A 14,978-nucleotide genomic window follows, 5' to 3' on the forward strand; every position below is an offset into this window, starting at 1 on the left:
ACCTAATTCGTAGGACCTATTACAAATGAAAATGTAAAGCCCCTGGCTCAAAAATTAAGAATTTCCAGACAGCTGCAGCAGAGCATTAAGCCAAACATGGGACCTTTCTGAGGGTGGAGTTGTATGCACACACCCAGAGCTAGCCCGGGGTAGGGAATTCTTTTAGCTGTGCACAGAAGCCTGCAGCCCAAGGGCTCTAATTACACTTTGCAGCAGGGCTGTCTTTTACTGGTATAAGACATTCTGTGGGAGTTGTTCAGACCTGCTGCTATCAACACACCCACAGCATCCTTCTCTCCACTCCTAGCCTCTACTGCCCTCTGCTTCTTGAAGGGGGCTCTGGGCAGCCCTGAAAATCACACAGACCAGTGGTTTTCGGTGGTACATCAGAATCTCCTGGAGGTAAAATACAGATTGCTGGGCCCCATCCCCAGACTTTCTGACTCAGTAAGTCCAGGGTGGGCCTGAAAATCTGCATATCTAACAAGCTCCCAGGGGATGCTGATGATCCAGGGACCACGCTTTGAGACCACTGATGTAAAGAACTACAGCATTCAGCCCAGGTGAACCCAATCACCAGAGGGCTTGTCAGGCCGCATGAGGGTTGGTTCTGACCCGCTCTGAGGCTGGCTGTCCCTTACCCAAGGGATCGTGCAGCCCTGAATCCTCCCACTGCTGATTTGCTGTCTGTCTTTTCAGTGTGGTGAACCAGGAGGAAAAGTCATTTGCCATCGGGGTGCAGTTCTTGTTGATGCGCTTGCTGGGTAAGTGTCTAAGACCCCTCTTCCCAAAAGTGGCCGCAGGCGATGGGGCATCCGAGGGCTATGGGTGCAAGGTAGCGATGGAGGAAGCACCATCTCATCTCCATGGCAAAGAGAAGCTGTGCATAATCAACAGCAGATGCCAAAATCCATGTGGACGGTTTCCCAGATTGCTTGAGGTTAGGAAAGACTCCATCTATGGCATTCATTCCTAACTAAGTTATGTAAGAAAAATTAAAAGTGAACACAGCTGAGAATACCTAATAGAGTGTTAAAGGCAGGTATTTTTAAATCTTTCTCCCAAAACTCACTGTAGGAGCAAAACTTTGCATTCCTGCCAAGTCAGAGCAGCAGCTGAGCCCAGCCCTGGCTTCCTTTCCATTTACAAAATTCACTCCTGCTAAAACTATTCAGCAAAATTTCTTCCACGTGGGGCCCTCTGCTGGTGAGTCCTGCCTGCCCTCAAGCAGTCCAGAGCCCACCAGAGGAATGGCGCTGTGCACAAGTGATCAACAGTGCCCCGCGGGAGGGCGAGCTGTTTGAGGCAGCAGGGGTGCTCAAGCTGCCTCAAGCAGGGGTGCCTGGGCGGAGGGCTGGGGGCACAATGCAGGCCCGTTCCTGGACTGCTCACACTGGCTGTTCCTTCTTGACACATCCGTACACTAGATTTAACACAAGGCAGTAATAGAGGGATCCTTGTAATGTCAGGCACACAGAAGTAAAGGGACCTAATTGAACTGAGGATGTATTAATTAAGGGTGCAAACTACAGAGGGGAATGTGGAGACTCCAGCAAGAGGAACTTCAGTTACTATAAGGTGTCATTTCTGACCATAAATGCTGAAATGATGTATAGCCCACTGTGCCTCAGTCAACACCGCACCCTGCGGTGAGAGCAGCAGCTTCCATCCCCATTTTGAGATGTGCTGGTGATGTTCCTACTGGGGCCAGGTGAGCGGGAGCCCTTGCTGGGCCCAATCCAACCCCAGGTTGGGAGAAGTGTTTGGATGATGGGAATGAACCAGCTTTTTCAGTGGGATTTCTTGTTCCTCTAGTCCCTGCAGAGCCTCTTTAGACCCTGCTCTTGCTGCCTGCATTATAAACAGAGGAAGCAGGGGGGCAGGATCTACCTGTCCTCCCAGCAGAGGCTCTGTTGTCATCAGAGCTCCTTATTTTCATTTATAACTTAACTTTCTCTAAAACTTCTGCTGGGAAGGAGACCTCACATTCCTCTCAGCCCACCCAGCAACTAGGACAGGCTCTAAAGAGCCCTTTCCTGCTTCCTCCAGCAACCTCGAAAATGGCCTTGAAAACAAGGACTCTCTCGACTCTATCGCACTGCTCGAAGCACTTGCTGCTTTTGTTTTTCCATTTGAGCTCAGATAACTCAATGTGGGACCACAGTGAGAAAACCCAGGCCTGGAGGGGTTCCATGTATCACCCAAGAACACAATCCACTCTTGGGTAGATAAAAGGACTTCCTATGACAGGTTTTTAATTACCCATTGGGATTGGGTCGACAATGTTTCTGGACTTTGTTTCTACGCAGGGAAGTGTCATATGTCACTCTGCCTGGCCAGTTTTCATCCCTCTGTTCACCTGGAGACTTGGGAGTGAGCAGGATTTGAGTGGAGAGGCTTCTTCTTGTAGTTTCCCACTTGTGGGCAGTGCCACAAGTGGAATATTGTCTGTATTTCTTCTGGAAGCAGTTGCTCACAGGGCCCTAAACAAAGTCTGGGAGGTTATTCTTAGCACCCTGGTTCTGAGAATGGGATGGGCCAGCCTTGGTGTAAATCCTGGACAAGTCCCTCCCCAGTCCAGTAACTGCCTAGAGCTGTAGCTAGTGGTACACTACCCACGCATAGTGTAGGCGTCCAGAATATTTAACAGCCAGGAAGGCACAGCCCCTGCCGAGCCAAATCTTAGCACTCAGCTGCTGGGAAGTTCAGGGGCCCAGAGAAGAAGCTCTGAGAAGCCAGGTATTGGGAGGTCTGCAGAGGGGTACTGTCTAATCCAATAGGGCAGCTTGGTGTGGTGGAAGTGCATGGGATTCGAACCTCCATAAACCAGGGTTCAAAGTCCTGCCTTGACTTCTCTTGGCTATGTTACAGTGTCCCAGCCAAGAACCCCTTCCTCTTCACTAAAAAGTGGGCACCCACACCTCAGGGCCAGTGTGAGGACCTGAGAAGTCGATGCCTGGAGAGCCTCCTGCCACACAGTGGAGGCCCATGTAGCTCCACTCTGAGCTGACCTCAGGAGAACTATGTTGGATGTCTGAGCTGGCATCAAGGTGATCCCTGTGACTTACTCTGCCTTGAAAGAATGGCCCAGGTCCCTTTTCTCCTCTAAGCCTTCTGGTGAAAGAGAAATTCAGGCTTCACTGAAAGCTATTCTGCTTTCCAGAGTCACTGTGAGTCCTATGGGTGCAGCAGAGCCATTCTCATATATGTGAACCAGGCAGGGGACTTGGCTCCCACATCCCTGCTGGGCACCTCTGCCTGCAGTTCCATCTGACCAGGGCTTTCTGAACCCTCTTCCAGCCTGGCTGCCATCTCCAGCCCTCTATGGCCTCACCATTGACCACTCCTGCATCCGGTGGAACTCGCTGTGCTTGGGGAGGCGAGGGGCCTGCGCCTACTATGACAACGATGCTCTCCGAGACAGGTGAGGGCCCAACACGCATGTGTGTCCCAGAGCCAGGCCCTGGGCTTGAGATGACAGTAGTCATATGCCCAGTGGCTACTGTGGGGGCTGTCAGGCTTCCGAAGAAGAGAACATGAAGGGCCAGCTCTGCGGCCCTGCCATGGACAGGGAGCAGGGGCTACTATAACAGGCTTTTCAGGGCTCACAGGGAGATGTCCAGGGACTTCCATGACCCGAAAGCGTTTGGAAGGGGCAGCAGCAGAAAGAAAGGGTGGGGATGGCTGCAGCCCAGGGAAGAGGCCATGGCTGTGGAACAATGTGGAACAATGGGGGCAGCCTCCTGCTGCTCAGAGACAGAGGGGCTGTATCATGGCTCCTGGCAGAGGTCCAGGGCAGGCGGACCAACCTGCCTCAATGGGCCATGCCCAGCTGCAGTGCCATTGGGTTCTGCACCCCTTCCAGCCACCTCACCTGCTGCCATTGTCATATGGCCCAGAAACCACAGGAAGGTGGGCTTCAGGGGACTGGGCAGGGGCTGGAAATGGTATGGGAGTGGCAGAGAAAGCCGCAAAAGGGACAGGTCAAGAGGGCAATGAGAAGAGGCCCCTCTCCTTCTGGCTCTGCTTGGTTGACAGGACCCTCCAGGGCTGGCTGGGGCAGCTGGGTCACCTCTGGTCCTCTGGAAAGAGCCGGTGGAGGGATGACGAGCCCCGGATTAGGAGTCCCATGCCTACTCCCTGCCTGCTTCCCTGCAGCTTTGTTCCCTTTTGGGTCAAAGAAATGAGGAAAGTGATCCACACCTGGATGGTGCCCACACCCTTCGTGGGCCAGCATGGGAATGACGTGGCTCTTCCCGGTGGTCCTGGCCCTGGGATGTGGGCTGCAGAGCCCCCTCCCTCACCAGTCCTGCCTCCTTTTGCCCACAGGTACCTGGGCCTGCAGATGGGCTACAAGGCGCTGGGCATGCTGCTGCTTTGCTTCATCAGCTGGAGGGTGAAGAAGAACAAGGAGTACAACGTGCAGAAGGCGGCAGGCCTCATCTGACCCCCGCCCGGGCCACTGCCCTGCTCCAGAGAGCGGACCGTGCCTCTTCCACACCTGCCTATATTCACTAATGTTAACACGTCATTTCCTTTTTGTATTTTTAAACAAGAAAGAAAACCCCAGTCCTCATTTGCCTTCCCTACCTCGTCCTCCCAGAGTCCTCCCCACAGTTCCTAAGGGCCACTGTGCACCTGGGCTGCATGGGCCAGAGTTGGGGGGCTGAGTCTTCCCTGGCCCCTTGGAAGGGGCCTCCAGATGCCCAGGCTCACTTCAGTGCTGAGTTCTTCATCGAGAATGCCCACTGAGGCAGCCAGGCCCCTCACCAGCCCTGGGGGGAATCCTAAACAGAGAGGGAAAAGGGTATGTGCCCTTCTTGCCAGGCAGCTCCACTCTCCCGTTGACTGCCCACACCCTGCAGAGTGGCAGGGGTGAGAGGAAGAAGGAAGTGGCTGAGTTATTAATAGCCAGAGCCACTGGGAGACTGGGGAGCCTGGCTGTAGCCCCCTTTGCACCTGGGTTTGGCATCAGCACAGACTATGGGAGGGGCTGGCTCCCTCCCCCTCAGATCCTCACTTCCTATACCTAGAGGCCATTCTGGATGCTGCCATGTTGGGAAGTACAGGCTCTGCCCATTACCTGCACACAGGCACCAGAGCAGGGACTGAGAAACACCAAGGATGGGTCATCTAAGTGCTGTCCATATGAACCTTGGACTTTCTGTCCTTAGATCCTCACATTTTATCCCTGTCTTTCTGGGGTACATTTCAAACTGAGAAAGCTACAACATAGTGAAGACCCAAGGAAGGCCTATGAAATGGTCCTGATGCCCAACCTCCCACCCCTTCAATGTGGGGACGCGACCCCCTCATCTCAGAGTAATGGGAAGAACCTCCCACATCTCCCTGGCAGCAGATGAGGTGGCTTCACATGCTCTTCCCTGTCTGGACTTCAGCCTGTATTCCGAGGAGTAGAGAGGCAGAAGAGATGTCAGCAAAGCAAGTGACGAAGCAGAGTGGATGTCCACTGCCACCAAGCTGGAGGGCAAGCTGCGGCCCACAAAACAGAGCCAGTCAAGGGTGGCTTTCCTGGTTTCAAATGTGCTCACACCATCACCATTTTCTCAGCCTCTTCTCACTGCCTCCAGAGAGGTGGGTGCCTGGGCTGACAGACACCGCTGCTATGTGATAGAGGTCGAGAGATAGAAGCCAACAAAGGAGGCCATTCTTCAACAAATATATTTATCAGAGACCGACTTTGTGCAAAGCAGTGCTAATACAGGGTTCTCCAAGGAGCTTCCCTCAGCTTTTACCTCACCTCCCTCCATTTACATTAGGGCCTCCTCCCAGGGTGTGCTCGGTGGGCAGTGTGGGACTGGGGGCATGGGAGTTGGTGAGAGCAGGAGGAGAGGTGGGGACAGCAAGCAGCCACAGATTGGCATGAAGGATCCTGACCTCACTATCCATGCCATCCATGGCCCCCAGACTGACTCTGCACCTGGCCCTTTGCCAGACAGCTCTGTCTCACCGTGTCCTCTGGAACAACTGGGCATGGGTCATGGCCATACATGACCCTTAAGTGCCACTCTTCTTGGAAGACCCCTCCAGAAGCATACTAGAAGCCACCTCTGGAAAGGCCTCATATGGTGATATGCCAAAACATTCATGTCAGTGTCCAAACAATATCCAATGCCATGAGACTGACGTCTTTGTGGAAACCACTGTTACAGACAGGCTTATTTCCAAAGCCACCTCATCTCCAAACATCTCACTCAGGAAGGGAGGCTCAATATAACCTCAGGGGCCAGTTTTAGCATTTGAAATGGTTCTGCTTGGAAAATGATTCCCTGCAACTAACCCTGGTCTTTCCCACAGCAATCTAACCAAATTTGGAAGGCACTGCCTTCAGCTGAGTTTATGAACAATGAATGCCAACCTTCAGGTTCTAGAAGATTATGGTTGCCCTCCCAAACCTTTATTCTATTATATTACTATTAAAATATTCTAATTTTGCTATTGAGGTAACTTGGTCCTGAATTTATGTTGTCATATACATCTGTCAGAGAACAGAGAGTACCTGCACTTTATTTTATTTTTATTTTATTTTTGAGATGGAGTCTTGCTCTGTCACCCAGGCTGGAGTGCAGTGGCACAATCTTGGCTCACTGCAACCTCTGCCACCTGGGTTCAAGAGATTCTCCTGCCTCAGCCTCCAGAGTAGCTGGGATTATAGGCCTGCGCCACCACACCTGGCTAATGTTTGTATTTTTAGTAGAGACAAGGTTTCACCATGTTGGCCAGGCTGATCTCAAACTCCTGACCTCAAGTGATCCTCCCACCTCGGACTCCCAAAGTGTTGGGATTACAGGCGCGAGCCACTGCGCCCTGCCAGCACCTGCATCTTGTAAACAGAGAAAGTGCTTATGACATAGACCCCAGGAGCCCACGGCCATGAGGATTAGAGGTAATGCAACTGTCAACCCATTAGCCTGGTATCAGGCAGGTACCAGACACTGCTTATCCCTTCAGTGTAGTTCTGCTGGGCTCTGAGGAGGCCAGATCTCTGCTCTTGGGTTTATATCCAGAAGGGGAGTTGGACGCAAACAGCTAAGTCCATGGCACAAAACAGAATTAATATCATAATCATAATTGATCACATGGTCACAACCAGTACTACTACTCCCCAGAAAATCTTTCTTCTCAGCTGTCAGCAGGGAGTATAATAGTGTCACTTTCATTTCACTTCTAGAGCAAAGCTTAACTTTCTTGAGTGTGTGACACTCATAGAGGATGTTGTTAAAATGCAAATTCCCAAAACCTTCCACCCAGCCCCAGAGTCTACTTCTGTGGGTCTGAGAGGGACCCAGGAATGGCACTTTTAATGGCCCCTCATGAGATTGATGTGGGTGGTTCCCAAACCCTGTGAGGTGGACTGTCAGTGCAGTGGAGCCTGGGGGATGCCCATTTGTGCTTAGGCCACTGAGAAATGTAGAGGCTCGATAGGCCTTTGGTATATTCAAAGGTGAGTGAAGGATAACAAGGTGAAGAGATGCCTGTGAAGAGATGCCTGTGAATCTGATTTTTTGGATGACTGCAACCAAGAGTGAGTGGGCATGAAAAACAATCCAAGAGCTCACATTTATATGAGGCTCTTATCAGTACTGAGACAGACATTCTCATTTCACAAACTTGGATGTGCAAAAAGAAAAAAAAATTACTTATTTCTTTAAATCAGTTATTGATTTCAAACCCCCCATCCTGCTGTCTGGCTGGAAATTCAGTATCAACCATGCTTGGTTCTGACTCCTAGTGCCATCTGAAGGTCCTTGGATGCCACTTACCCTTGAATCAAGGGTGCCATCGTGAGTCTTTGGTCCCTTTCCCATTTGAGGCTGTTTAATGGCCCTGCTTCTCACCTGAGCCTGGAAATCCTAGAAAACCTAGACCCCAGGGTTAGGCCCACCTCCCTATGCACACTCGCAGCCATGCCCTCTCCCAGCCCGTCCTAGGAAGCCCACTCCTCTGCACCACTCCCTCTCCTCACCCAATCCAGCCCCTCAAGGGCTGAACAAAAAAGCCAGAAAAGGAAGAGTGTGCAGGAACCTTTTATAGTCCATCCTTCTTTGACGCTTCTTGGAAAAAGTACAAATACAGTGATAACTAAATACCATATCTCTATCAATTACCCTTTGGCCCAAAGCCCTCTGGGGTGATCCTCCATGATGGATGTCCCATTTAAAGGTGAGGAATCTGATTCTGAGGAAGCAACCGTTGTGGACAGCTTCACATAATAGCTGGCCAGGCCCAGACTCAAACCAGGCTGTCCACCTCTCTCTGGTCCAGCCCAATCTCCCCAGCTGAGTCATTCTGAAGAGTCAGCGTGGACTAAAATGGTGGAGAGGCCCCTCTTTTCCCACTGATGTTCACTGGCCCATGGGACGGAAGTGGGGGAATCTCTTGAGGGCCAATTAAAGTGGGTAAAGGAGGCAGGAGAACCAGGTAACAGTTCATGTACTTACCTTCTCTTCAACAACTATTCATTAAACAGGGCAATTTATCCCTATAGCACCATGAGTTAAAGGAGAGTTGTGGAGAAAAGAGACAAAGAGGGAAGGGTTTTGAGAAGAAAAGGCCCTGAGAATCCTGCACACAGGCCTTCAAGGGAACAGCCCCATCTGGTGACTGCTTAGCAGATTCTTGCTCAAGAAACAAAGCCATGTGATTTTCTTCAACCACTCTCAAAGATGGAGAGATACAGTTAAGCTGGAGTCTGAAGCCAGTCAGTATCAAATCGATATTAAAATATTATATTATAGCAAATCCAGGAGAAATACATCCTATCTTTCACAACCACAGGAATTAAATACCGGGAAGAAAGGTCCATCTTCTGTCAGTAGCACCAGATACCAGACTCATTATAACCTTTCATCAGAGATTAAATATGGAAACAGATCCTGGGCAAGCCCTTGGCAAATCATAAATGAGAGGGGTTTTTCTCCATGACATACCCTGGCCATTCCTCCACTCTCCCAGCCACATCACGTCTCCAGCCCTGCTACAACTTGACAGCAATAATAATAACTAAATGTGCACAGATCTTTACAGTTTACCAAGCCATTAACCCATTTAGAACACTTCTTTAATCGGTAAATCAGTGGGGAAGGGCTTGGCTATGCTGTAGTAACAGACCTCTCTAAGTCACTTGACACAACAAAAGATATCTCACCCACAGAACCTGCGGTGATCTGGGTGACTCTCAGGTCAGTGGCTCAGTAGTGCCCCTCTGCCTGCTCAGGGCCTGGACATATGGCCTCAGAGCCCGCCCCCCCACAGCCAGTGTCTCAGTAACCCAGACTGTTTGGAACCTGAGGTACCTCCATTTCATAATAAGCTGCTATGATCGATGGGGTAGGGGAAGAAAGTCCTGGAAGATCCCGCACTGCTAAGCAATGCTTTGTCCCAAAGTAACACTCTTCACTCTGCTCCCAGTCTAGCTGCCACAAGAGCAGGACAGAATATTCTGTGTGCTCAGAAGGAGGAAAGAGCAGATATGGTTGAGCACTAAAACCCTCTACTGTGGGTAGTGAACCTAGGTGGACACAGTTGCTCACCAGGACACTTAAACCAGCTTTGCGGGACTGTCGGGGTTGGGAAACACAGTCTGGAAAGATTTCCCAATGGAGGAAGCACCAACTGTGGGTCCCCAAAGCTGAGGAGATGATGCTCAGGCAAGGCCGAGGCAGTCTGCAGAGGGCTGGGGAGGTGGGAAAGACGATTTGCTCAGAGGAGGCAGAGATGGGGTGGTGGCTGAGAGAGATGCAGGGTCAAGAAAAGGATGGCTTCAGAGGGAAGAGATTTGCTGGGGCAGGGGGCCACAGGATGGGGAGGTTGCAGAGTCCAACAGGACAGCTGACGGAGCAAGACTCTGTGGGCGAGGAGGAGATGGGGTGACTCTGATTGCAGAATGGCACCAGAGTTCCCACCAGCCCTGTGGGGCCGCTATGACTAGTCCCATCCTGCACATGAAGAAAACAAGGCCCCTTCCAGTTGTCCCTCACGCCTCCCTTCATTTGTGTAGTACCTGATGTGTATAAGGACAAGAGGTGACAAACACATGGCCCCTACCCTTCAAGGACATATAATCCAGAGCTAGGACAAGACCTTGACACAGGGCAAAGTACCAGTGCTCTGAGTTCATCTGATGAGCGATGGGAGAAGGGGCTTGATACTAGCCATGTGGGAGAGACTGGGTTTCAAGAGAGTCAAGTGTGCTGGGAAAGACTTTCTGGGCAAAAGGAACAAGCAAAGGTGTGCAAAGGTAAGGAAGCAGGAAAACCTGTGCACATCCTGAGAACTTGCCGGCCAGAGGCCTGTGAAGGAGCACAGTGGTCAGGCAGGAGAGGCAGTCGGATCCAGGCTGAGACCATCCTGGAGGGTCTGGAGGCTGGCTTACCCCAGGCTGTGAGTAGTGGGCTCAGCCTAGTCCTGGCTCCTGGGTTAGTGCTCACCTGCCCCTCTGCCCACTCAGGGCCTGAAGGAACGGCCTCAGAGGCCCCACCAACCAGGCTCAGGAAGGCATTCCTAGCTCACAGTACCCTCCTGGAGTCTCCTGAGCCCCTAGAGAAGGGGCTCCTGAGTGCGTCGCGCCACACCCCGAGGAGCAGAGGCGCAGTCCTTCCGCGTGCTCCCAGCACACTCCACCCCTGCCCAGCATACCCATGGGGCCCCCACCTTGCCCACCTGGGGAGAACCACCCACTCTGCCCCCGCTCAGGGAGAGTTGGTGGCCACTGCTCTATCCCCTCCCTCCCTCCCTTCCTTCCTCTTCTACCTTCTCTCTCTTCTCATCTGGGCGCTGGAACCCAAGCGTGAAAGTGAGAGTCAGAAAGTCTCAGTCTCAAGGCAGAGCGGGGCAGCTAATTTAAAACGGCTTCTACTCCGGCCCCCAGTGTGACTAATCTCCTTCTCTTCGCTCTACAGGTCTATAAATGGGCCACACAGCAGGCACCCCTTTTTAAATCTGTCAAATCCCCAAATCCATTAAAAGTGACTTCAGAGGTCCCAGATAGGGACCAATATTTGTTTAAACCTTTGTCCTCATTACATTTCATGACCGCCAGCTTACAAAAGAGAGCCTGGGGGGTCTGGATGAGACACACGCTTTCCCTTGAGTCCACACTGGAAAGGACAGAGGCAGGTGTCACACCGTTCCTCTTTGACCCGAGCCGCTTGAATCCCAGAGTTTCAACAGCTCAAAGGCTCACAATGTACCAGACATCCGAAGCGCTTTACATACATTTGCTCCTTGAATCTTCACGACAGCCCTGTGAGATGCAATTATCATGCCATCCCACAGACAAGGAAACGGGTCCAGGGGACTGCGGTCTCGGCTCCTTTCCCCTGGCTTCCTCAGAGAAGGCGCGAGGTCCCCGCCCGGTGGGCGAGGCGGGGTGGGCGGCCCCTCGCGCCCTGGAGTCTCATTCGGCCACCAGGGGGCGCCGCCCCCCGCCCCGCCCCGGTGCGGCCCGGGGAAGCCAACCGCGGAGGCTCCACGCCCAGCCCGCCACGGGACGCCCCTGCCGCCCCACAGCGAGCCAGGCGGTACTCCCACCACCCAGCTCGCCTCGGACAGTCCGCTTCCCCACCGGGGCGCCCTCCGGCCCGCTGGGCTCCCCGCGCCCACCGCACGCAGGCCTCCCCCTACTCGGGCCACCCCGGAGCCCGGAGACTGAGCCCACTGGCGCCTGCTCACGGGACACGGCCTCGAGGAAACTTCCTGTCTGCCTCCCCGGGGTAAAGCACCGTTTAGTCTGTTTATATTTTCAGCACAAAAGTGTATTAAACACGTTAGAGAACAAGGGGAGTAGAGGGTAAGGTGCCACGAGCCACCGAGAGGGCCCGCAGGCACACGCGGCTTCCTTAGGCTCTCTGACCGGCCGTGGGCAGGGTGGTCCCCGGCCGCACTGTGGGGCCATTCGCACCCAGAAGCTGTCAGCCTCCCCACTGCGTCACTGGCACCATCTGGGACCCATTATTCAGCCACTGCAGGGGGCTCAGTAGCCTCTGCTTCCTCCTCCTTCCAAATCCAAAAACCTTCACCAGAGCACCTCCTGGGGGCCTGGCCCTGAGATAGGCGTGCATGTCAGAAAGAAACTTATGTCAGCATTCCGGGCACTGTCTACCCCGGGAAAGACAGGTACCCATCCCATCACAGACTCAGGCACCCGAGCAAGCTGGGCACCAGGCCTAAAGGCGTGAACAAGACAAACAGAAGGCAGATAGACAACCAAGAAAGCATCCAAACTGTGGCTGCAATTGGCCGATCAATTACAGGTGCAATAGTGCCATGAAGGAGAAGTGCAAACAGACAGATGCCTGCACGGAAATGCAGGGGGAAGCGGGTGTATGTGGTGGATTAACAAAGGTGAAAGAGGCCCATTCCCTAGGGGATTGGAGATCTGGAGCAGAGGTGAACTCTAACTGTGTCTTGAAGGATACGATAAGTTTGTTGACAGGGGCCTTAGAGAAGGTGTTCTGGGCGGAGGGGACTACAGGAGTGAAGACTCAGAGGTGAGAAAGCTGGACCAGAGTTTGCCTGGAGGGCAGGGTGTAAGTAGTGCCCCCAGTTGCAAGGTGCCTCAGGCAGAGCGTGGTGGAAGGTGGATTCTAGAGGGAGAGTGTATCATGCACATCTCCTTTAGTAACTAACAGTGGATGATGGGGCATCACTGACAGACTTTTAACAGCAGCAAGATACAACCAGATTTCAGGGTGTAAAAGGCCACTGGGGCTACATGTGTACTTGGAAGAGGAAACCTGGCTGGCAAAAGTCCTTAGGAGGGAGGCCTCCTTGTCATTATGGCCACTGGGATACTAGAGTGGGAGACGTCAGAGCCAAGGGCAGGACCAGCAAGCAGCAGGAGCATCCCAGGCACCCACAGGCTCCTGGCAGCCAGGCTGAGCCAGTGCAGAATGCGGGGTTAGCAAAAGGCCACGCTGGAGCCCATCCTAGCACCAGAACTTGCCTTGTTATAAAACAGGCATTGGAAACTGGCTGAGCCTGGGCCCAGCACAAGGGTTCTAGTTGGCTTACAAGATATTTACATGTCTTTAAGTTAGCTCCAAACACCAGGAGAGTTTGACTCGAGTTTTCTCTTGAAAAACCCTGGTGCAGCACTCCAGCCCAAAAACAATGGATTGGAGCTGAGTAGAGGGCAGTCCTTCAGATGGACCCTGTCCTCTTGGGGTAGCTGCGGTTCCCACATCATCTGCCTGGTGCTTGTAGGTATTTAAAACTTACATACACACACCCTTAAAGAGTCAAGTTAAAACACCAGAAATCCAGGTGGATGTTGGAACAGACAAGCCCAGAAGGAAAGAAAGGCTGTTTGAGAAATAATGACCAGGGAAGACTGGCCGTGCTTGAGGATGGATGGGCAGAAGATGTGAGGAACAAGGGTGATCGCCAGGTGACCGCTTGTGGCCTGCTAGAGAATCAAGTCCAACACTGAGCTCCTCGTCCTCCCCAAACCTCCTTTCACTGACTTTCCTGTCTTTCCTGTCTCAGTTAATGGCATTCCAACCTTAGTTGATTAGACCAAAAACTTGGAGGCAATAGAAAATAAGCTTTAAAAAGACTTTTTAAAATCTACTTTACTGACATATAATTTATGAACAATGAAAAGCATTAATTTTAAGCCTACTTACTGTTCAATGAGTTTTGACAAATGTATACAACAATACAACCACCATTTTAATCGAGATATAGAACATTTCCATGACCACCAGAAAATTTCTTGATACCTCTTTCCAGACAATACTATCCCTACCTCCTCACTCCATCCTCCTTCCTTGTGCAAGCAACCAATGATAAGTCTTATTTCACTATAGATTAACTTAACCTGTTCTAGAATCTCATATAATCGGGGTCATATAATACATTCTGTATCTGGTTTCTCTTGTTTTGCATGTTTTTGAGATTCATTTGTGTGGCTATGTGTACAAGTAGTTCAAATCCTTGTCATTGCTGGGCAGTAGTTCCTTGGATAAATAGATCATCATTTGTTTTTCTGTTCATTTATTTTTTGGCATTTAGGCAAAACATGTTTTTCTGTTCATTTGTTTTTTGGCATTTTAGTTGTTTATAATGTTTTTACTATTATGAATAAAACTACTTAAAAATTAAGCAGTACACATTTGTGCACAAGTCTTTCTGTGGGCCTATGTTTTCTTTTCTCTTGGGGAAATACTTAGAAGCAAAACTTGCCGGATCACAGGTTATGTGTACATTTAACTTTATAAGAAACTCCCTATTTCCAAAGTCATGCCATTTAATGCTTCCCACTGGTGTGGGAGAAGTCAGTTGCTCTGTATCATTTTGAAAACTTGGCATCATTAGTGCTTTTTAATCAATCATCTTGAGGTTTAATTTACATGCAATAGTATCCATATATTTTTATTTTTATTTATTTATTTATTTATTTATTTTTTTGAGACAGAGTCTCGCTCTGTTGCTCAGGCTGGAGTGCAATGGTGCAATCTCAGCTCACTGAAACCTCAGCCTCCTGGATTCAAGCAATTCTCATGCCTCAGCCTCCCGAGTAGCTGGGATTACAGATGCACACCACCACACCCGGCTCGTTTTTATATTTTTAGTAGAGATGGGATTTTGCCACGTTGGCCAGGCTGGTCTTGAGCTCCTGACCTCAAGTGATCCACCTACCTCGGCCTCCCAAAGTGCTGGGATTACAGGTGTGAGTCCACCGTGCCCAGCCAATATATTTTTAGAATGAGGTCAATTTATTCTGATAAATGTGACATCCATGTGACTTCCATATCCAAATTAAGATATAGAACATTTCCATCTCCCAAATAAGTTCTGTCCTGCTCCTTTATGGTCTCCTCATTACCATACACTTCTCCGCAGGGAACCACTGATCTGCTGTCTATCACGGTAGATTAGTTTTTCCTGTTCTAGAATTTAATGTAAGTGGAATCTTAAGTATGTCCTCTCACCAGAATGCTTTTGAGTGAGAT

The 14,978-nt window shown here is 51.0% G+C and overlaps 1 protein-coding gene and 1 non-coding gene across 2 annotated transcripts in view; both read left to right on the forward strand.

Moving 5' to 3' along the window:
• Positions 1-6,463, forward strand: part of SLCO2A1 (solute carrier organic anion transporter family member 2A1) — an 88,986-nt gene extending 82,523 nt beyond the window's left edge. The window contains exons 12-14 of the mRNA XM_003895093.5: positions 700-764; positions 3,301-3,424; positions 4,330-6,463. Of these exons, the coding sequence (XP_003895142.1) occupies positions 700-764; positions 3,301-3,424; positions 4,330-4,447 (307 nt within the window). The 3' untranslated portion in view covers positions 4,448-6,463. The remainder of the gene's footprint in view (positions 1-699; positions 765-3,300; positions 3,425-4,329) is intronic.
• A 3,359-nt stretch (positions 6,464-9,822) lies between these two features.
• Positions 9,823-10,867, forward strand: LOC101001712. The gene is made up of 2 exons (XR_004181994.1): positions 9,823-9,890; positions 10,077-10,867. It is a non-coding gene; the product is annotated as an uncharacterized protein C3orf36 (transcript).
• The last annotated feature ends 4,111 nt before the right edge of the window (positions 10,868-14,978 follow it).

The sequence above is a fragment of the Papio anubis genome, chromosome 2 (genome assembly GCF_008728515.1).
Source record: "Papio anubis isolate 15944 chromosome 2, Panubis1.0, whole genome shotgun sequence".
Taxonomy (NCBI): domain Eukaryota; kingdom Metazoa; phylum Chordata; class Mammalia; order Primates; family Cercopithecidae; genus Papio; species Papio anubis.